The sequence below is a fragment of the Sceloporus undulatus genome, chromosome 2 (genome assembly GCF_019175285.1).
Source record: "Sceloporus undulatus isolate JIND9_A2432 ecotype Alabama chromosome 2, SceUnd_v1.1, whole genome shotgun sequence".
NCBI classification, from domain to species: domain Eukaryota; kingdom Metazoa; phylum Chordata; class Lepidosauria; order Squamata; family Phrynosomatidae; genus Sceloporus; species Sceloporus undulatus.
The window spans coordinates 5,175,774-5,197,437 of NC_056523.1; the positions used below are offsets into that span (position 1 = coordinate 5,175,774).

Genomic DNA, 21,664 nt, shown 5'->3' on the forward strand with positions numbered 1-21,664 from the left:
TTGATCACAGAGTTGTGCTGGAGGACACAGAAATGTCTAGAGATGTTCTTTTTAGGAATCTCTAGGTTATCCCGTGTGTCTTTATGGTCAACTTCTATTCGAAGTCATTCATTTCAATAAGGTTTGCTATTATCCATGGTTTCATTTTTCCATGGTAAGTCTATGAATGTATGCTCCATGGATATGGGGCAGGGACATAAAGGTAAAGGTTTCTCCTTTGGCAGGGTTGCCAAAATGTAGGGGGTGGTGCTCATCTCCATTACTAAGCCAAGGGAGCCAGAGTTGTCAAAGATGACTCCATGGTCACGTGGCCAGCATGACTGCATGGGACGCTGTTACCTTCCCACTGAAGTCCTACCTATTTCTCTAGTTGTACTTTTACATGCTTTTGAACTGCTAGGTGGGCAGAAGCTGGGACTAGTGATAGGAGCTCACTCCATCAGGCGGTGCTTGGGTATCAAATTGCTGACCTGCTGATCTTGCAATTGTTAGAGTCAGCATCTTAACTGTTGCGCCACTGTGTCCCTGTAGGGGCCATACTGTACACTAAATAAGAAAGTGCTGAGAAAAATGGGAAAGAGCAACATGCCTATGGTATAGAACACACCTAGAACATTGTAAGATACGGTGAATCGCAGCCAAGGGCCAACCTCCCCAACCCTCTCAGTGGGTCACCTGTTGCAGCATGTTTTCCTTTCTGAGGATTCTAGGTGCTTGTGGGAATATTTGTGGTTGTTTTCACACATTTGATGGACTTTCTGTGTATTTTGGGGGCCAAAAATTGCCACATTTTTAAAAAATAGGGAGGCAGGGATGAATTCAACTGGAATAAAGTGGCAGGGAGCTTCAGGAGCCCAAAGGTGGGGGCTAAGGGCAAATGCACCCTGGCCAAAAATAATAAAAAAATGAATAGGCACACACAAAGGACTGAGTAGCAAGTTTATCCATAGGATTAATAATTTGATAATGGCATAACAATATGCCCAGTCCTTCCCACCCCCACCTTCCAAGTATCAATTCCCCAGAGCAATGCACATAATTCATTTTAAAACTCAAAAAAGAAAAAAAAAACCCTAAAAGGCTGTTTTTAAAATACCGCCCTATTCTGCCTCAGGAGGACCAGCTGCTCAAAGAGCTCATCGGACAAGGAGTGTCTCTTGACAGTCATGACTTTGCCGCCTGTGCTGAAGAGCTGTTCGATGGCTGCACTCGAAGGCATCCCGGTGTTGTACTGCAGGAAACTCTGCATGACATGGGGAAAGGCATGGAGCAAGGACACCTCTCTGCTGGGGGACTTCAGGTACCTTGCCACTTCCTCGTCCACAGAGTCCTCGTTGGCCGACTTCTTGCCCTGGGGCTGGATGTTGAAGAAGTCCTCTTCCAAAATGACTTCTTCTGGATCTTTCTCCAAAGATGATTCCCTGGCCTCTTCAACTGTGCCCTTTATCTCAGCTTTCAACAAGGCTTCCATCATGTACCTGTTAGGACAGCGGATTTGGCAACACAAATTAGGAAACAATGGAAATTCCTTCCCCTCCCTTCCATGCAGTTTTTGGAATGGATTGTTATCAGAATGTAGTGAAAGCCATTCTCCTTGAGAGCCAAACTGGCATATGTGGGCCTAGATCTGGGGAAAATCCTGACCCTGCCTCCCTGTGGGTCACATTGGTGGGACTGAGTGAACCGGAAGGGATGTCATTTGATTTCCAATTGCCATTTTCACCTAGCCTTTGGTCCAAAACAAGACTTCTGGAGAGGTTAAGAATGCTAAATCACCACAATATGTGGTGGCTTGATAGCAATTGGAGTCATTTCCAGGCAACCCCTCTCCGATCCAAATGGGAGAGCTTTGGGCCCATAAAAGCACAGTAGAATAGCCACATGCCACCACACTTTGCCCCTTCCTGGTCTATAGAATTTCTTCAATTTTTTTTCTTAGAAGAACGTAAAGTGAAAAAAGATTCTTTTCTTAAGAGAATTGGTGCACTGCTGTCTGATGGTACACGAGAATTGCTGGAACCTCTGGCTGAGAGGTACTGCGTCATCCTGGGCCAGCACACTGTGGCTCCACAATGACATAATAATAAATGCCATGAAGCAAGTGGTTGCATATTCTTGGAGGTGAAAGGGTGGTATCCTAAGCAAGGCTGCACAGCATCTAAACAGCTAAGACAGATGGGCTGTGAAAGCCCACAAGTGCTGTCAAGGAGGTTCCAGAATGAGGCCCTCAGGGTTGGATGGGGAGGTAGAGTCATGGCTGTGCAATAGGAAAAGGCACAGCTGTGCCATTTGTTATGCAGTGGTGCAATCCAGTTCTGCAGCATAATGACAAGAATGTCAATTTAAGCTATACAAATTATAGTGGTAAAAGGTCTAGAAGCTATGCCCTATGAGGAGCAACTTAGGGTTTAGCTTGGGAAGAGAATGTAAAGAAGTGAAAAGTCATTTGGGTTAAAGCAAGGTTTAAACAAGCAAACCTGCCTCATGGCCCACTTTTCTGTGACCCACCTGAGGGGCTCCTCCTTCTTGCCTTACCTATTTGCCTGGGCGTTCTGGGCTGATTCCAACCAGTCTACTTTGAAGCGAGGGTGCAGGCAGGCCGCCAGCAGAAGTTTCTTGTCCTCCCAGATATGTGCAAATCGTTGTCGGAGGGCTTTCCGTACCCCCTTCAAGAGGGGAAGACAGTAGGTGTATCTGCCAGACTCCTTCTCCAAGCCCTGGAGCTTGCGGTCCAGGTTGTAGAGAGTGGGAAGCAGGTACCCCATGAACATGCCACTGTCCTGCTGCAGGATGTCAAGGGCTTGGGCCAGTGGCCCCATGACCTCTGTGTATTCCTGCAGAGCCAAAGCCTCGGCTGGTGTGATTCTCTCCAGTGAACACTGGTCCATGATGGCTTCCAGTTTCAGTGGCACACTCGAGAGGAGATCACTTAGCTGCTTCAGGGCCTCAAAAGTGGAGTGCCACCGAGTCTTGTCCGGCACCATCAGATACACCCCGTATTGCTTGTGGATGTACTCCGCCACCTGTTCCGACTGCTCTTGCCTGGCCCATAGCTTGCTGCACTTTCCCATCAAGGAACAAAAATGTTTCCTGAAAGGACCCAGAGGACTATTTGGGGAGGACTCGGCAACTATAGCTTGGACCTCTTGGGTGGCCACTAGATTGAGGGTGTGGCTTGCACACTGCTGGTGAGGTGGCAAGCCAAAATCTTCTGAGTCCCCTGCTTCTTCTTTTGCCTTGTTCCCCACGTTCAGCATCTCAGAGATGGGTACAAACTCCACCTCTGTCTCCTCCTCATCGGTATCTTTGTCATCACAGTGACGGTTGTCATCATCATCGTTGTCATCATCGTCATCATCATCGTCACTGTCATCATTGTCATCTGTACTTGTGTCTGCTGCATCTGCTGGTTCCTTGGCCTCAAAAAACCGAAATGCCTTTACAAAGTTGAAGCCATTGTCTGTGGTGGTGCACACAACTTTGCCATGGATCTTGTATTCTGCGTAAACTTTGCACAACGTTTTCTCGAGAGATTTGTAGGTGTGACGCCCTTTCAGTCGCTTGCAGGCCAAGGCCCCAAACTCACGCTCCAGAGTCGTTGAGCTTATCCAGTGGGCTGTGACCCCCAGGAAACGCCTCTTGCCATACGCCCAGCAATCAGCAGTGGTTGCCACATATTCCACAGCCCCCAGCCTCCTCAAGAGTCTTTCCCGCATACTAGCCACTCTCTTCTCGATGCTGTCCCTCAGTGTCTTGGAGCACATGATGGTGAGGCACTTTGGCAGACCGAGGCGGACCAGCCCGACAAAGGATGGCCGGTCCACAGTGTGAAGTGGCAAGGTCTCGTCCACAATGAAATCCATGATTTTCCGGTCAAGAATCTTCTGGGTGATCTGCTCTTTGCCTGATCCCCACCTCTCAAGAGTGGCCTGCTGCTGCTGCTGTTGCTTCAACATCTTAATTGAAGGTGGGTCATCGTCATCATCCAACAGCTCTTCAAAAAACCCACGCTTCTTCCCCTTTCCTGCATTTTCACCTGCTCCCAGTTTTTCGGGGTGTGCTTTCTATGGAAGAATGAGGGGGAAAAGGTATTAATTGTAGGGGAGAAAAGGAGATGGTCCTTGCAACTAATATTGAGACCAACATATCTAGTTAACAAATGCAGTCACAGGAAACATACACAACAATCCTTCATTCTTCACTTACGAGTACTGGTATGTCCAACACTCACCTCCAAATGTTTCCTCAAGTTAGTGGCTGAGTTAACCGCTGAGCTCACATTTTTGATCACTGGCAGGCAGTAGTTGCATTGCATCAACACGCTTCCCCCTTTCTGGCGCACAAAGGTAAATGCTTTCTCTAAGCCAGCAAAGGGGTCCTGTTGGCGTGAAGCTGGGGTGCTCGATGGTGTCTCCGTCTCCTCCTCATGCGCAGAGCCTTCATGTGGTTGCGTCTCAACAGTCTGCGACTCGCCACTGTGGATTATTGGTGGAATCCTAGCCTCTGGTTGGCTGGTACCTGCCTCGGCAGAAGCGTCAGAATTGGTCTCTGCAGTAAAAGAAATGAGGGTTGCAATTTTAAAATTATGACACTGGTATGGCTTCATATAGTATCTTGGTCTTTTTAATATCTAATCCAAAAATTGACAAATTGCAGCTGGTGGGATGCGTATGACCCCGATTCCACTTTTGTGTCCCCTCAAGCCCCCATTACTCTCCCAAATTAAAAAAACTGGCACAATTATCATTTAATTCTGCCCCAAACCACAGAAAACCTGCCAACACATGAAACCATGCAAAATTACTCTCATCCTGGTAATCTGTACTATCCCCCTTATGCCTCTGTGTTCCTCTACAGCCCTTAGCAAAATAGGGATAGGAAGTAGCGAGTACATTTCTATACTGCTTATCAGTGAACTAAGAACTCTCTAAGTGGTTTACAATATGTAAGCCAATTGCCTCCAATAAACTGGGTTACTCATTTTACCAACCTACAAAAGGATGGAAGGCTGAGTCTTTGAGCTCGCCTCTAGGATCGAACTAACAACGTTGTGGCTGCAGTACTGGCATTTCACCGGGGCACCACCAGGGGTCCTTAAAAGTGATGTGTAGTCACTGCTGTACAGGAAAACAGAGGTATTGAGCTTTGCTGTGTGTGTATGTCTGGGGGCATGTGGGGGGTTAGGGTAAAACTGCGCCCCAGGTTCCAAACAGTTGATCCCCAATCTAAACAGCCTTAACAATTGTAATGAAGAAATTAGGATTATTTATTAAAGCTCTTTTTGATCAAGGTGAGAATCATGCAGACTTCCAGAAGATATTGGACTGCAGCTCCCAGCATTCCTTACCTTTAGATATGTAGCTTGGGATGCTGGGAGTTACAGTGAAACCACATCTGAAGGTGCTACACATTCCCTTCAATTTTAATATTAAAGGACTCCCCCGCCCCTTTTTTTTTCACTTAGTGGAGCCAAAGTTCTTCAGAAAACCAAATTATTATTATTAATTTAGACTAATTTGGTTTTAAAGTTAATATGTACTGCACACTCATATACTGGAAACCATCCAAGACAGCTACTCCTCTCAAACTGGCTACCAATATGTTGTTATTAATCATTGACAACTGGAAAAGAATCAATGAATGCTTGGTACCAGCTTTCAGCCTTTCCTTCTTCCAGCTTAAAAACAAAACAAATAACCCTGTGAGGATCCAAGATTTGGGTCTGTCCAGGATATTTTTCCGCCTAAAGCCAAGCAACAAATGGTCCCCCCACCTACAAATTTTGGAAAACAGATTTTAACCTGAGGAAAGCGCAGGCTCCTTCTCTGTGCCTGAGCATGGTTCCTGCTGCTGGGCAGCTGAGGTTGTGGGTGGCTGCTCTGCCTCTTCTTCATTCATAGAGTCCTCCCGTGACTGGGCTTCGGCAAGGTTTGGTGACTCAGTGGTCTGTGCTCCTCCTGGGGTGGCCCTCTTCATCTGGCCAGCAAGCCCCTCGGCAGCAACATCTGCAGCAACTGCAGCGGCCGCAGCAAGGCCTATGAGAAAGAGAGAGGCGGGCACTGCAACTAAGGAATTACATTGCTGGCATAGCTTCTCCCTGGCATCCCTTGCTTTCTTAATACCCCAATCAGGAGTTGCTCAAGGTCACCCAGTGGTTTTCTCTTGACTGAACAGGTATTTGAACCCTGGTCTCGAGAACCTCAGGGTGCATCTACAATGCAGAATTAATTCAGTTTGACACCACTTTGTCATGGCTCAACACTATGGAATTCTGGGAACTGTAACTGTGTGAGATATTAGTCACAGAGTTCTGGTCCCACAACATATTATAAATCCAGGAATCTTCATTAAGTCTGCAGTGTGGCAGGAACTTCTGTATAAAGCAGTTTTCTATGTCTATAATACCCAAAAGATACTAAATCCTGTCTGATTTTGGAAGCTAAGCAGGGTCAGCCCTGGTTAGCAGTTGGAGGGGAGACCACCAACAAAGACCAAATGCTATAGGCTAATTTTCAGAGGAAAGAATTGTCAAAACCACCTCTGAGGATTCCTTGCCTAAGAAAATGCTTTAAAATTCATGGGATCTCAGTACGTGGGCAGGCAACTTAAAGGCGCACACGAATACACACACACACACACACACAAACCAATAATATCAAAAATAGTGCAAATTGTGCCCCCACCCACCCCCAAGACAGCGAAGATTTTAACCTGTAAGGCCACGCTTCTTTGCCTTTTTTAAACTTCTGATTACTCTCAGCATCCCAGGGTGTGCTCTCTGAAGAGGAAGAAGAGAAAAACATTAATCCAAGAGGGGAGGGGAAATCTTGCTGACAAGCATTGCACAATCTGAAACATAAAATAGACAAACATGTTTTAAATCATGACTGCTTCTCAGAGGGACAAAATGTAAAGTATTTAAATCATATTTTAAATCACTAGTAAGTAAGATTCTATTTTATCATCATTATTAAAAGGAAAAGTACACTGCTGTTATTCTTAATACCTATTCAGAAATGTAGGTATTGGCAGAACATAGGTACATGCATTTATTCAGAACTGTTGTCAGATTTATTTTAAATCCACTTCAAAGGGGATCTCTTGCATTCTCCGCCTCTTTGTTCAGATCTACCACACCTCCCCCAATTCTCTATCCACTGACCTTTTCTACTTTTGCATTTTGACAGAAACAAAAGTGGATGTGTATGTGTATATGACAGAGAGAGAGAGAGAGAGCTTCATGTAGACCACCTCCAGAATAGGACTGATGAGATTTACCTCTTATTGATATAAACTACCATTAACATATTCAGAGATCATAATTTTGTTAACTGTCATCAAGTTCACTTCAGATTAAGGGAACCCTATGATCCCATTCGGATCCATCAGCCTCCTGGGGCGGACTATCCTAATATGACCCCCACCCCTGCAGAAGTTTCAAGTCCCAGTGTGTTTAAACCTGACCAGATAACGGGGTTGATAAGCTCAGGTCTTGCAAACTCAAGGCAGATGTGGTTCCTTTAATTGAGTATATCCACCTGTAATGTTGTCTTCCTCTTTTCCTACTGCCTTCTACCTTGCCAAGCATTACTGTCTTTTCCAACAAGCCCTGTCTTCTCTTGGTATGTCCAAAATACGGCAGCCTCAGTTTAATCATCTTGGCTTCCATGAAAGTTCAGGCTTGATTTGGTCCCAGACCCATTTATTCGTCTTTTTTTGGTCGTTCAATGGTAGCACCATGGTGGGAGATGACAATTAGATAACTATATATAGCTACATTAGATTACAGATAGATACAGACATTAGATAATATTTAATTAGTAGTATTAATGACATTCCTTAAAATATGCTGTTTTTACTGTTTTAAGAAAAAAATAATGTCCATTTCAAAAACTCTAATTTAACTGTTTAAAAAATCTGATGCAAATAAATAAAAACTAAAACACAAACTACTATGTTAATCTACCCTGGCAGCAACCTCAATTAAAATTTGGTCAAGATAGTCATCAGACGTAATCCTTCATTTCTTTCTATGTTACGCTTTCCAGTGTGGAAAAAAGCCCATTTATAAAACAAACAAGTTTTAAACTATGTGTTGGGGTTTTTTGTGGGGTTTTTTTTTTTTGTATTAATGCTTTAATGAAAAGAAAAGAATGCTGACTATTGCATGAATACTGTGCAACATTATTTTATCTATTAGAAAGCTTGGTCAAGCATGTTTTAATGCTTTCTAACATTAACAATCCAAAGTTATTAAGCTTTGAGATGCTTTACACCTTTCAATAAAATTTTGGGAATTATATTGGCAAGCTGGCTGCCTATACACAGGTCTATAGGACTGCACTAGTATAGGACTCAATCACAAAATTAAGTAGCAAAATGCAGTTCAGATGGTATGGCCACTAGCTTAAATAATAATTCTTTTAAAATGTTTTAAAATGCAAGTTGTTTTGGTTAACTTTATGTCAACTGAAGGATTTGTTTCTGAAATGCTTTTCTTGCACTATAAAATAAAGTGATTAAAAAGAAGCAACTGACACTGGATTGAAAGAACCGCACGGGCCATCCCAGTCCAACCCCCTTTCTGCCATGCAGGACACTCTCAGTCATATCCCTCAGATGGCCATCCAGTCTCTGTTTAAAGACCTCTAACGAAGGAGACTCCACTACTCCATGGGAGTGTGTTCCACTGTCAAACAGCTCTGTCAGAAGTTCCTCCTCATGTTAGGTGGAATCTCTTTTCCTGTAGCTTTGCATCCATTGTTCCTGTCCTATTCTTCTTGAGTAGCGAGAACAAACCAGCTCTTCCTCCTCATGACATCCTTCAAATGTACTTAACAGGGCTATCTATCACCTCTTCACCGTCTCTTCTCCCCCCCCAGGCTGAACCATCTCCGCATCGCCTAAGTCATTCCCCTAGGGCATTTTTTCCAGACCCTTCACCATTTTTAGTCAAACCCTCCTCTGGAGGTTCCTCCAGTTTTTTCAACATCCTTGTTTGAAAAACTTGCTAAGCTGGTAGATCATTTTGAATTCTGATCTTTCCTCTGGGGTAATTAGCGGCTACTCTTACTGTCTAAGTGTAGTGTCATCGTGCTGATTTGTAAGTATGCCCTGGCTATTCACGTTACGTGATAAAGAGGTTTGAGTACAATGGAGTATAGAGATATGATGAAAATAGAACAGTTTGTTAGTGGAAGTGTGGGAAGCGTTGTATTAGGCAAAATACAAGTAAAGATAATGGTAGGTAGGATAAGGAGACTCGGTCGAGGATACCCGGGACACATGCATATTTTGGCTGCCCTGATTGGTTTTCGATCGGCGGAGCTGGTGGAGGTCAGGTTTGTTTTTATGTGAGATATTTTTGTATATGTACTGAATACTTTCGTATTGTGTTTAATATGTGCGTACTAGTGGTGTTGTGTTATGTATTGTGTCTGCATTGTATCCTTTTAAAGTTTTAAAGCTGTGGTCCTCCAACATCTCCAGGAAGCTAATGACCTCCATGCCCTACCTTGTAATACTGAACAATTCAGAGGATGCATGAAAGTTCTTCCTAATATGTAGGTGAAAATTCTTTCTTTGTAATTGAATCCACGGTCTCTCTCATCCTAGAGTATCAGAAAATAAGTTGTGTGCCAACCCTATATCAGTGCTTCTTCTTAAGCTATCTAGATGTGATAAAAACCCACCCCCTGAAATATCCAGATCGGTGTCATATTTGTGTCCCTTTGACAGCAAGGTCTTCTCTTTCTTTTTCAGAAACTCTCCAGGGACTGGTAGTCAACAGCTCAGGGTAACACAACTTACTCCCTAAGTAATTCCTCATAGGGCTTTGCTTCCAGATCTTGTAACCATTTTGATCACTTTGTCGGACACATTCTAGCCTGGTCCATATCCTTCTTGAACCCTGGTTTCCAGAACTGGACACAATACGGAGCCCTATTAGTCATTGGTGTTTTGGTTCCAGACAGCTTGGATACCAAAATCTGTGGATGTTCAAGTCCCACATACATATGTCAGTGTAGTAATGTGCTGAGAGCCATGTGGATAGTGTTTGATTGTTTGGACTACAACCTGGAAGACCAGGGTTCAAATCCCAGCTGGCCTGAAACCCACTGGGGACCTTGGCCAAGTCCCATTGCCTCAGGGGAAGGCATTGGCAAACTCCCTCTGAACAAATCTTGCAAGAAAAAACCCCCATGATAGGTTGAAAATAACTGAAGGCACACAACAAGTAAAATGGTGTCCCTCAGACAACAAAAGAACATAGGACAGGTTTGCTTACCTGTAACTGTTTTCTTTTGAGTGGTCATCTGCGAATTCACATGAGTATTCCTGCACAGGCGCAGAGTACCCATTTGTTGTTGATTTGCAGAGACACAAAGAAGAAACAAGTTTTCCTTTTGGATTTTTGTGGAGGGAAGATTTTTGAGCATGGAGGGTTGGATCTGGGGATGCAAAGGATCGACTGCATTCCAGTGAGAAATAACAAAGATAAATAGAAGATATGTGTTATTTTATGTTGCCATAGATCAGATCTAAAGCAAGGGGTGAATGGAGACCATGCATGGGGAATAGATCCTTCTTTTAGAGAACTAGAAACTGGGGTGAGGAGGCAGAATCTTAAAAAATTATTGGCTTTCTTTTTTAGAAAGTGGCGGGTCGCAGATGAAGGATGGTAGAAACTACTGTTGACATTTTACACATGCTTACTATCGTATGTCTCTGTCTAAGGTATGAGATCTGCTATAGTATTTCAGATTTAGGACCAGAACCTGTAATGGGTTTTTTTGTGGCAGGGTTTGTACGATGGGGGTTTTCTATTGCATGCTTGAGGATGAGAGAAGTAGTGACTTCTCCAAGGTCACCCAGAGGTTTCCAGTCAAGGGGGAACTTGAACCGTGTTGCCTAGTCCTACTGCAGTACTCAAACTATCATGATATGGCTACTAGACTAACATATAAACATGTAAGAAGAGCAGCTGGGGTGCATTGGAGCTGTGAGACTCAGCTACATATAATGGAAAATCAAATTTTCCCTGCCAAGAATCAAATGGACGCTGTAGTTGCTTTCTCGTCCCAATTTTTCAAAACTGACTAAAACAGGTACGTTCCAAAACGTATCTGAATGCTACCAGCCAGTGAAGGGGAGTAGTTGCCAGGAGCAGGCATCTATGAAAGTTGAAGAAAAATTGGCAAAGATATCCTATAAAATAATCGCTGTCCAGATGAAGATGACCTATTGTTTTTGGGCCCAACGCCAACAATTAAATCCAAGTGAAAAGCTGTATACATTGGTGGTGTTGCAGGTGGAAAATACAGTACAACCACCCCTATTTGCAGGATCGGTACTGCAGTTTCCACTTACCTGCAAATAAATAAAATTAAAAAAATATCTCAGGCAATTTTTCTGGTACCGTTCAATGCGATTCTTGTATACTTCCATTGGAAGTTTGATCACAGAGTTGTGCTGGAGGACACAGAAATGTCTAGAGATGTTCTTTTTTAAGGAATCTCTAGTGTATCCCTGTGTCTTTATGGTCACTTGCTATTCGAGAAGTCATTCATTTCAATAGGGTTGGCTATTATCCATGGTTCAATTTTTCCATGTAAGTCCTATGAATGTATGATCCATGATATGGGCAGGGACTAAAGGAAAGGTTGCTCCTTTGCAGGGTTGCCAAAATGTAGGGGGGTGGTGCTCAGCTGCCATGAACTAGCCAAGGAAGCCAGTTTGTCAAAGATGACTCCATGGTCACGTGGCCAGTCATGACTGCATGGGAACGCTGTTTACCTTCCCACTGAAGGTCCTACCTAGTTCTCTAGTTGGTACGTTTACAATGCTTTTGAATGCTGCTAGGTGGGCAGAAGCTGGGACTAGTGGATAGGAGCTTCACTCAATCAGGCGGTGCTGTGGGTATCAAATTGCTGACCTGCTGATCGTTGCAATTGTTAGAGTCAGCATCTTTAACTGTTGCGCCACTGTGTCCCGTGTAGGGCCATACTGTACACTAAATAAGAAAAGTGCTGAGAAAAATGGGAAGAGAGCAAACATGCCGATGGTATAGAACACACCTAGAAAAATGTAAAGATACGGTGTGAATCGCAGCCAAGGGCCAACCTCCCAACCCTCTCAGTGGGTCACCTGTTGCAGAATGTTTCTCGTTTCTGAGGATTCTAAGGTGCTTGTGGGAATATTTGGTGGTTGTTTTCACACATTTGTGATGGGACTTTCGTGTGTATTTTGGGGGCCAAAAATTGCCACTTTTTAAAAAAGAGGAGGTAGGGAGAAATTCACTGGAATAAAGTGGCAGGGAGCTTCAGGAGCCAAAGGGGGGGCTAAGGGCAAAGCACCCTGGCCAAAAATAATAAAAAAATTGAATAGGCACACCAAAGGAACGGAGTAGCAAGTTTATCCATAGGATTAATAATATGATAATGGCATAACAATATGCCCCAGTCCTTCCCACCCCACACCTTCCAAGATATCAATTCCCCAGAGCAATGCACATAATTCATTTTAAAACTCAAAAAAGAAAAGAAAACCCCTAAAGAGGCTGGTTGTTAAAATAACCAGCGCCTATTCTGGCCTGTCAGGAGGACCAGCTGCTCAAGAGCTCATCGGACAAGGAGTGTCTCTTGACAGTCATGACTTGTGCCGCCTGTGCTGAAAGCTGTTCGATGGCTGCACTCGAGGCATATCCCGGTGTTGTACGCAGGAAACTCTGCATGACACGGGGAAAGGCATGGAGCAAGGACACCTCTCTGCTGGGGGACTTCAGTACGCCCACTTCCCGTCCACAGAGTCCTCATTGGCCGACTTCTTGCCCTGGGGCTGGATGTTGAAGAAGTCCTCTTCCAAAATGAATTCTTCTGGATCTTGCTCTCCAAAGATGTTCCCTGGCTCTTCAACTGTGCCCTTTATCTCAGCTTTCAACAAGGCTTCCATCATGTACCCGTTAGGACAGCGGATTTGGCAACACAAATTAGAGGAAACAATGGAAATTCCTTCCCCTCCCTTCCATGCATTTTTGGAATGGATTGTTATCAGAATGTAGTGAAAGCCATTCTCCTTGAGAGCCAACTGGCATATGTGGGCCTAGATCTGGGGAAAATCCTGACCCTGCCTCCCTGTGGGCCACATTGGTGGTGACTGAGAGTGAAGGGAGTGTCATTTGATTTCCAATTGCCATTTTCACCTAGCGTTGGTCCAAAACAAGACTTCTGGAGAGGTAAGAATGCTAAATCACCACAATATGGGTGGCTTGATAGCATTGGAGTCATTACCGGCAACCCCTCTCCGATCCAAATGGAGAGCTTTGGGGCCTATAAAACACAGTAGAATAGCCACAGCCACCACACTTGCCCCTTCCTGGTCTAGTAGAATTCTTTCAATTTTTTTTTTCTTAGAAGAACGTAAAGTGAAAAAAGATTCTTTTCTTAAGAGAATGGTGCACTGCTGTCTGATGGTAACGAGAATTGCTGGAACCTCTGGCTGAGAGGTAACTGGCGTCATCCTGGCCAGCACACTGTGTCTCACAATGACATATAATAATGCCATGAGGCAAGTGGTTGCATATCTTGGAGGTGAAAGGGTTGGTATCCTAAGCAAGGCTGCACACAGTTCTAAACAGCTAAGAACAGATGGCTGTGAGCACACAAGTGCGTCAAGGAGGTTCCAGAATGAGGCCCTCAGGGTTGGATGGGGAGGTAGAGTCATGGCTGTGCAATAGAAAAGGCACAGCTGTGCCATTTGTTATGCAGTGGTGCAATCCAGTTCTGCGCATAATGACAAAGAATGTTCAATTTAAGCTATACAAAATGTGGTAAAAGGTCTAGAAGCTATTGCCCTATGAGGAGCCAACTTAGGGTTGTACGTGGGAGAGAAGGTAAAGAAGTGAAAGTCATTTGGGTTAAAGCAAGGTTTAAACAAGCAAACCTGCCTCATGGCCCACTTTCTTGGGACCCACCTGAGGGGCTCTCCTTCTTGCCTTACCTTTTGCCTGGGCTGTTCTGGGCTGATTCCAACCAGTCTACTTTGAAGCGAGGGTGCAGGCAGGCCGCCAGCAGAAGTTTTCTTGTCCTCCCAGATATGTGCAAATCGTTGTCGAGGGCTTTCCGTACCCCCTTCAAGAGGGAAGACAGTAGGTGTATCGGCCAGACTCCTTCTCCAAGCCCTGGAGCTTGCGGCCAGGTTGTAGAGAGTGGGAAGCAGGTACCCCATGAACATGCCACTGTCCTGCTGCGATGTGTCAAGGGCTTGGGCCAGTGGCCCCCATGACCTCTTGTGTTCCTGCAGAGCCAAACCCTCGGCTGGTGTGGATTCTCTCCAGTCGAACACGGTCCATGATGGCTTCCAGTTTCATTGGCACACTCGAGAGGAGCTACTTAGCTGCTTCAGGGCCTCAAAAGTGGAGTGCCACCGAGTCTTGTCCGGGCACCATCAGATACACCCTATTGCTTGTGGATGTACTCCGCCACCTGTTTCCGACTGCCTCTGTGCCTGGCCCATAGCTTGCTGCACTTTCCCATCAAGGAACAAAAATGTTTCCTGAAAGGACCCAGAGGACATTTGGGGAGGACTTCGGCAACTATAGCTTGGCCTCTTGGTGTGGCCACTAGATTGAGGGTGTGGCTTGCACACTGCTGGTGGGGGCAAGCCAAAATCGTTCTGAGTCCCCTGCTTCTTCTTTTGCCTTGTTCCCCACGTTCAGCATCTCAGAGATGGGTACAAACTCCACCTCTGTCTCCTCCTCATCGGTATCTTGGTCATCACAGTGACGGTGTCATCATCATCGTTGTCGTCATCGCATCATCTGTCACGTGTCATCATTGTCATCTGTACTTGGTCTGCTGCATCTGGGTCCTTGGCCTCAAAAAACCGAAATGCCTTTACAAAGTTGAAGCCATTGTGTGGTGGTGCACACAACTTTTGCCATGGATCTTGTATTCTGCGTAAACTTTGCACAACTGTTTTCTCGAGAGATTTGTGTAGGTGTGACGCCCTGTCAGTCGCTTGCAGGCCAAGGCCCCAAACTCACGCTCCAGAGTCGTTGAGCTGATCCATGTGGCTGTGACCCCCAGGAAACGCCTCTTGCCATAGCCCAGCAATCAGCAGTGGTTGCCACATTCCACAGCCCCCAGCCTCCTCAAGAGTCTTTTCCCGCATACAGCCATTCTCTCTGATGCTGTCCTCAGGTGTCTTGGAGCACATGATGGTGAGGCACTTTTGGCAGACCGAGGCGGACCAGCCCGACAAAGGAGGCCGGTCCACGTGTGAATGGCAAGTCTCGTCCACAATGAAATCCATGATTTTCCGGTCAAGAATCTTCTGGGTGACTGCTCTTTGCCTGATCCCCACCTCTCAGAGTGGCCTGCTGCTGCTGTTGCTTCAACATCTTAATTGAAGGGGGTCAATCGCATCATCCACAGCTCTTAAAAAACCCACGCTTCTTCCCCTTGCCTGCTTTTCAGCTGCTCCCATTTTTTCGGGGTGTGCTTTCTATGGAAGAATGAGGGGAAAGTATTAATTGTAGGGGAGAAAAGGAGATGGTCCTTGCAACTATATTGAGACCAACATATCTAGTTAACAAATGCAGTCACAGGAAACAACACAACAATCCTTCATTCTTCACTTACGAGACTGGTATGTCCAACACTCACCTCCAAATGTTTCCTCAAGTTAGTGGCTGAGTTAACCGCTGAGCTCATTTTGATCACTGGCAGGCAGTAGTTGCATTGCACAACACGCTTCCCCCTTTCTGGCGCACAAAGGTAAATGCTTTCTCTAAGCCAGCAAAGGGGTCCTGTTGGCGTGAAGCTGGGGTGCTCGATGGTGTCTCGCTCCTCCCTCATGCGCAGAGCCTTCATGTGGTTGCGTCTCAACAGTCTGCGACTCGCCACTGTGGATTATTGGTGGATCCTAGCCTCTGGTTGGCTGGTACCTGCCTCGGCAGAAGCGTCGAATTGGTCCTCTGCAGTAAAAGAAATGAGGGTTGCAATTTTAAAATTATGGACACTGGTATGGCTTCATATAGTATCTTGGTCTTTTAACATCTCTAATCCAAAATTGAGACAAATGCAGCGGGTGGGATGCGTATGACCTCGATTCCACTTTTGTGTCCCCTCAAGCCCCCATTACTCTCCCAAATTAAAAACTGGCACAATTTCATTTATTCGTGCCCCAAACCACAGAAAACCTGCCAACACATGAAACCATGCAAAATTACTCTCATCCTGGTAATCGTCTATCCCCTTATGCCTCTGTGTTCCTCTACAGCCCTTGCAAAATAGGGATAGGAAGTAGCGAGTAATTTCTATACTGCTTATCAGTGAACTAAGAACTCTCTAAGTGGTTACAATATGTAAGCCAATTGCCTCCAATAAACTGGGTTACTCATTTTAACCAACCTACAAAGGATGGAAGGCTGAGTCTTGAGCTCGCCTCTAGGATCGAACTAACAACGTTTGTGGCTGCAGTACTGGCATTTCACCAGGGCACCACCAGGGTTCCTTAAAAGTGATGTGTAGTCACTGCTGTACAGGAAAAACAAGGTATTGGAGCTTTGCTGTGTGTGTGGTATGTCTGGGGGCATGTGGGGGGTTAGGGTAAAACTCGCCCCAGGTTACAAACAGTTGATCCCCAATCTAAACAGCCTTAACAATTGTAATGAAAAAATAGGATTATTTATTAAAGCTCTTTTGTCAAAGGTGAGAATCATGCAGACTTCCAAGATATGTGGACTGCAGCTCCCAGCATTCCTTACCTTTAGATATGTAGCTTGGGATGCTGGGAGTTTACAGTGAAACCACATCTGAAGGTGCTACACATTCCCTTAATTTTAATATTAAGGACTCCCCCCCCGCCCCTTTTTTTTTTCACTTAGTGGAGCCAAAGTTCTTCAGAAAACCAAATTATTATTATTAATTTAGACTAATTTGGTTTTAAAGTTAATATGTACTGCACACTCAATACTGGAAACCATCCAAGACAGCTATCCTCTCAAACTGGCTACCAATATGTTTGTTATTAACATTGACACTGAAAAGAATCAATGAATGCTTGGTACCAGCTTCCAGCCTTTCCTTCTTCCAGCTTAAAAACAAAACAAATAACCCTGTGAGGATCCAAGATTTGGGTCTGTCCAGGATATTTTTCCGCCTAAAGCCAAGCAACAATGGTCCCCCCCACCTACAAATTTTGGAAAACAGATTTTAACCTGAGGAAAGCGCAGGCTCCTTCTCTGTGCCTGAGCATGGTTCCTGCTGCTGGGCAGCTGAGGTGTGGGTGGCTGCTCTGCCTCTTCTTCATTCAAGAGTCCTCCCGTGACTGGGCTTCGGCAAGGTTTGGTGACTCCAGTGGTCTGTGCTCCTCCTGGGGTGGCCCTCTTCATCTGGCCAGCAAGCCCTCGGCAGCAACACTGCAGCAACTGCAGCGGGCCGCAGCAAGGCCTATGAGAAAGAGAGAGGCGGGCGAAAACTAAAACTGTAATATGAGAGTGAAGGATTACAACTAAACAAAGGGAGGAAGCTTGAAAATATGGAATTGGTGTACTACTTTTGAGCAGTTTGAGACAGGAGGTTAATTAAATATTTAGTAGGAATGACCAAAGAGGAACAAAGAAGGAAGTCAGAATGAATGGATTAAAAGAGAGAGAGAACGAAGGGAAGAGTAGGTATTACAAGAGTGAAGGTTGTAGTATGTTGGAAGAGTAGGAGGAAGAATGAAGACGGATGTACTCATCCCTCCACATTTGCGGCTTTGACTTTTGCAGATTTGATTATTCACAGTTTTGATTAATATGTTCTCTCTAGTAATATCTAAAAGTTGCGCTGAAAGACCTAGAGATTCCTAGAGAGTACACTCCACTGGGCATTTGTAGCTCCTCCAGAGCAATTCTGTGGTGAGTGTCTGGCAGATGTTGACCACAGAGATGCACTGGAGGACCTAGAGATCCCTAGAGAGGTGTTCTCTTAGGAAAAGAATAGTGCTTTTGTTATTTGCATTTTCCCCACATTCACGGAGGTCCTGTGCCCCTAATCCCAGCAAATGTGGAGGGACAAGTGTTAGACTGGATCACTTTGAGTTTGTAAATACTGATGAAGTGGACAAGCTTCTAGAGAAGGTAAGGAGGACAACGTGCCCCCTCAATCCTTGCCCATCATGGCTGACCGTCCAGGGTGGGGATGCATTAAGAACATTATTATAATCCATAATTAATGCATCCAAATTAAAACAAGCAGTGGTTAAACCGCTCTTTAAAAAACCCTCCCCAGACCCCTGGTGAGAAATAACCATAGACCGGTCTCCCTTTTACCATTCTTGGTCAAAGTGATTGAGAGGGCAGTTGCCCTCCAACTCCAAGCTGTCTTGGATGAAGCCGATTATCTAGACCCATTTCAAACTGGCTTCAGGGCGGGATACGGAATAGAGACTGCCATGGTCGCCTTAGTGGATGATCTCCGTCTGGGCATCGACAGGGGAAGTGTGGCCCTGTTGGTGCTCTTGGACATTTCAGCGGCCTTCGATACCATCGACCATGGTATCCTTCTGGAGCACCTAAGGGAGTTCGACTCCATTGCTACCTCTCGGGCAGATTACAGATGGTGAGGCTGGGGGACAGCTGCTTTTCTAAAAGAGAGCTGACAACTGGCGTCCCTCAGGGCGCCATCCTGTCTCCCATGCTGTTCAACATTTACATGAAGCCGCTGGGTGAGGCGTTACTAAAGATGGCATCTCTCCTCTGAATGCTTGCCTGGAGTCAGTAATGGGCTGGATGAGGGGCAACATGCTCAAATTGAATCCAGAGAAAATGAAGGTACTCATAACAGGTACCCTAGGTCTGGGGAAGGAAATTTGTCAATCTGTCCTGGACATGGTCACACTTCCCCTAAAGGATGAAGTTCACACTTTGAAAGTACTCGTGGACTCGTCGCTACAATTGTCAACTCAAGTGGATGCGAAAGCCAGGAGTGCTTGGTACCAACTTCAATTGATATGCCAACTGTATCACTACCTGGACCGAAAGGACCTTGAAGCAGTGGTACATTCTCTGGTAATCTCTCATCTTCATATCTGTAATGCGCTCTACATGGGGCTACCCTTGTACCAAGTTCAGAAACTTCAATTACTCCAAACTATGACAGCTAGACTGGTCACCGGTTCTTCAAGGTTTGACCATATAACACCAGTCATGAAAGACCTTCATTGGCTACCGATTAGCTTCCAGGCGCAATACAAGGTGTTGGTTATTACCTATAAAGCCCTACATGGCTTGGGCCCGAGTTACTTACGGGAACACCTTTCCCTACATAATCCGCCCCACACTCTCAGGTTATCAGGGAAAAATCTGCTGGAATTACACTCAACTAGACTAAATTCAACTTCTCAAAGAGCTTTCGCAGCAGTGGTCTTAAATTGTGGAACAGCCTCCTGGAAAAGATCAGTCTTATTACCTCCTTGGAGGCTTTAAAAGGGCAGTTAAGACGGATCTCTTCCGGTGAGCCTCCCCCCCCCCCCCCCGCCCAATCTTCTATAAGAAATATTGTCCCATTCCTTTGTTTAGGATTAGAACATTCTATCCCACCGTTGCTTTGATTGTATTGTTTTAATTGTTAAATGCTATATATCTGGTTGTACTTTTATTGTATATATATATACCGGGTTGTAATCCCACCTTGATCCACCTGGAGAGGTGGGAAAATATAAATTATTATTATTATTATTATTATTACTATTGAGGAACAAAGAAGGAAGTCAGAATGAATGGATTAAAAGAGAGATGAAATAAAGGGAAGAGTAGCTATTAGAAGAGTGAAGGTTGTAGTACACTGAAAGAGTAATAAGAAGGATGAGGAAGGATGTAGTATGTTATGAGGGTGAGAGCAAGTGATGGAGGTTGGAAGAAGGGGTGGAATGGGATGATATTGGAAGGAACTGGAAGATTATAGAATCCTAGAGCTGGAAGAGACCGCAAGGGCCATCCAATCCAACCCCATTTTGCCATGCAGGAACTCTCAGTCAAAGTATCCCCGACAGATGGCCATCCAGTCTCTGTTTAAAGACCTCTAATGAAGGAGACTCCACTACACCTGAGGGAATGTGTTCCACTGTCAAACAGTCCTTTCAGGAAGTTCCTCCTAATGTTAACAGTGTGAGTACGATAATCACTTGAAAGGGAAGGGGCGGCAAGGGCCCTCACTCCAACCCCCTGCCATGCAGGAAACACACCTAAAGCAATTTCAGATCTACAAGCAAAAGATAAGTGCAAAACAGAATTTAAAAAAAATTGTGGTAGGTTTGGGGGCATTGGGGCCACATGTGGCCCATGGGAATATTCCCCCACCTGTTATATGGCAAACAAGGGGCCTACCCAGAGAAGCAAGACGGCTACAGCTCCACAGTTCGCCTCTGTAATCTCGGCCTGCGAGCCCTCTGCCCTGGATCGAATAGCACCAAGTCCGGCTCATGGAAGGCAGTGAATGCACAGCCATCTCCTCAAAGGACTCTATACCCTGAAAGAAAACCATAAACACAGTAATTAGCAGACAACACAGCAGTTCCAAAAGGAAGAAGGGGTGAGAAGCTGCAGGTTCTCCTTGGGATCTTGCGCCCCTCTGAGAAATACCTCTGTCCCTAGCAAATAACTCTTGGTCTGAAATTGGGCAGCTTTCCAGCAAAGAAATGGAAAGTTGCAGGAGGTCAGACTTCTTCCCTTCCCTTATCTGTGGAGTTCCCCAGGGCTCTGTTCTGGGTCCCCTTCTGTTTTCTCTCTACACGCTGTCCTTAGGAAACTCATTGCTCTTTTGGTTTTCCTACCATCTGTATGCTGGACGACACCAGTTGTATTTTTCACCCCTGACCTTTCTCCAAGGCTTGAACAGCAAGTTTCATCTTGTCTCACAGTGGATGTGCCATTGGTGTTTGAAGCTCAACATGTCCAAGACGAAGCTTCTTGTCTTTCCTCCTAAGTCCACCCTTCAACACTCCTTTTCTGTCTCGTGGACAACATTCTATTCAACCAGTCCAGCAAGCCAGCAGTCTGGTTTTATCTTTGACTCTCTCTCTGTCAGGTATCCCTCAGATCCAGACCACAGCCAAGGCTTGTAGATTCTTTTTATACACATTGCCAAAATCCCGACCAATCTCTCCCCTCTACTGCCAAGATCCTGGTACTGCCCTGTGATCTCACGACTGAGTACTGTAACGCCTCCTGGCTGGGCTTCATCTTTCTCACTTCTGTCCTTTAATCTCTGTCCAGCATCAGGGCACCATTATCACTTCCCCCCACCGCTCTGACCACATTTCTCCCGTGTTGGCATCCTTCAGGGCTTCCCCTCCCTTTCGCATTCAGTATAAGCTCCTATTGTGGACGTTTAAAGCCCTCCATGGGCTGGCCCCTCCTTACTTACAGACTCTTTCTCCTCACCTTCCCACTAGGGCCCTCCGTTCTGGTAGTCAAGGTCTGCTGTCTCAGCCCAGGATTTCCTCTGCCCCATCCCAGACGCGCCCCTTTCACTTGCTGCCCCTCACTCCTGGAACCTTCTTCCCCCACAGCAAGAGCCATCACTTCTTTAACCAGCTTCAAACGGAGTTGAAAACCATCCTGTTCAGAGAAGCCTTCCCAGGCATTGCATAATTGTCGCTTACTATTTGATGTGCT

General features: G+C 45.4%; 1 protein-coding gene and 1 long non-coding RNA gene across 2 annotated transcripts in view; both read right to left on the reverse strand.

Annotated features, from left to right (window-relative positions):
- Nucleotides 1-925: 925 nt before the first annotated feature.
- Nucleotides 926-15,872, reverse strand: LOC121923293. Its single transcript, XM_042453600.1, has 6 exons — nucleotides 15,666-15,872; nucleotides 6,712-6,778; nucleotides 5,802-6,035; nucleotides 4,232-4,548; nucleotides 2,536-4,064; nucleotides 926-1,478 (listed from the first exon to the last, which is right to left on the reverse strand). Exons 1-6 carry the CDS (start codon nucleotides 15,870-15,872, stop codon nucleotides 1,088-1,090), a joined length of 2,745 nt encoding a protein of 914 aa, XP_042309534.1. The 3' UTR covers nucleotides 926-1,087.
- Nucleotides 15,873-20,412: 4,540 nt separating this feature from the next.
- The window catches only part of LOC121924296, a 4,939-nt gene continuing 3,687 nt past the window's right edge, over nucleotides 20,413-21,664 (reverse strand). The window contains exon 3 of the long non-coding RNA XR_006102561.1: nucleotides 20,413-20,516. This is a non-coding gene — a long non-coding RNA (uncharacterized LOC121924296). The remainder of the gene's footprint in view (nucleotides 20,517-21,664) is intronic.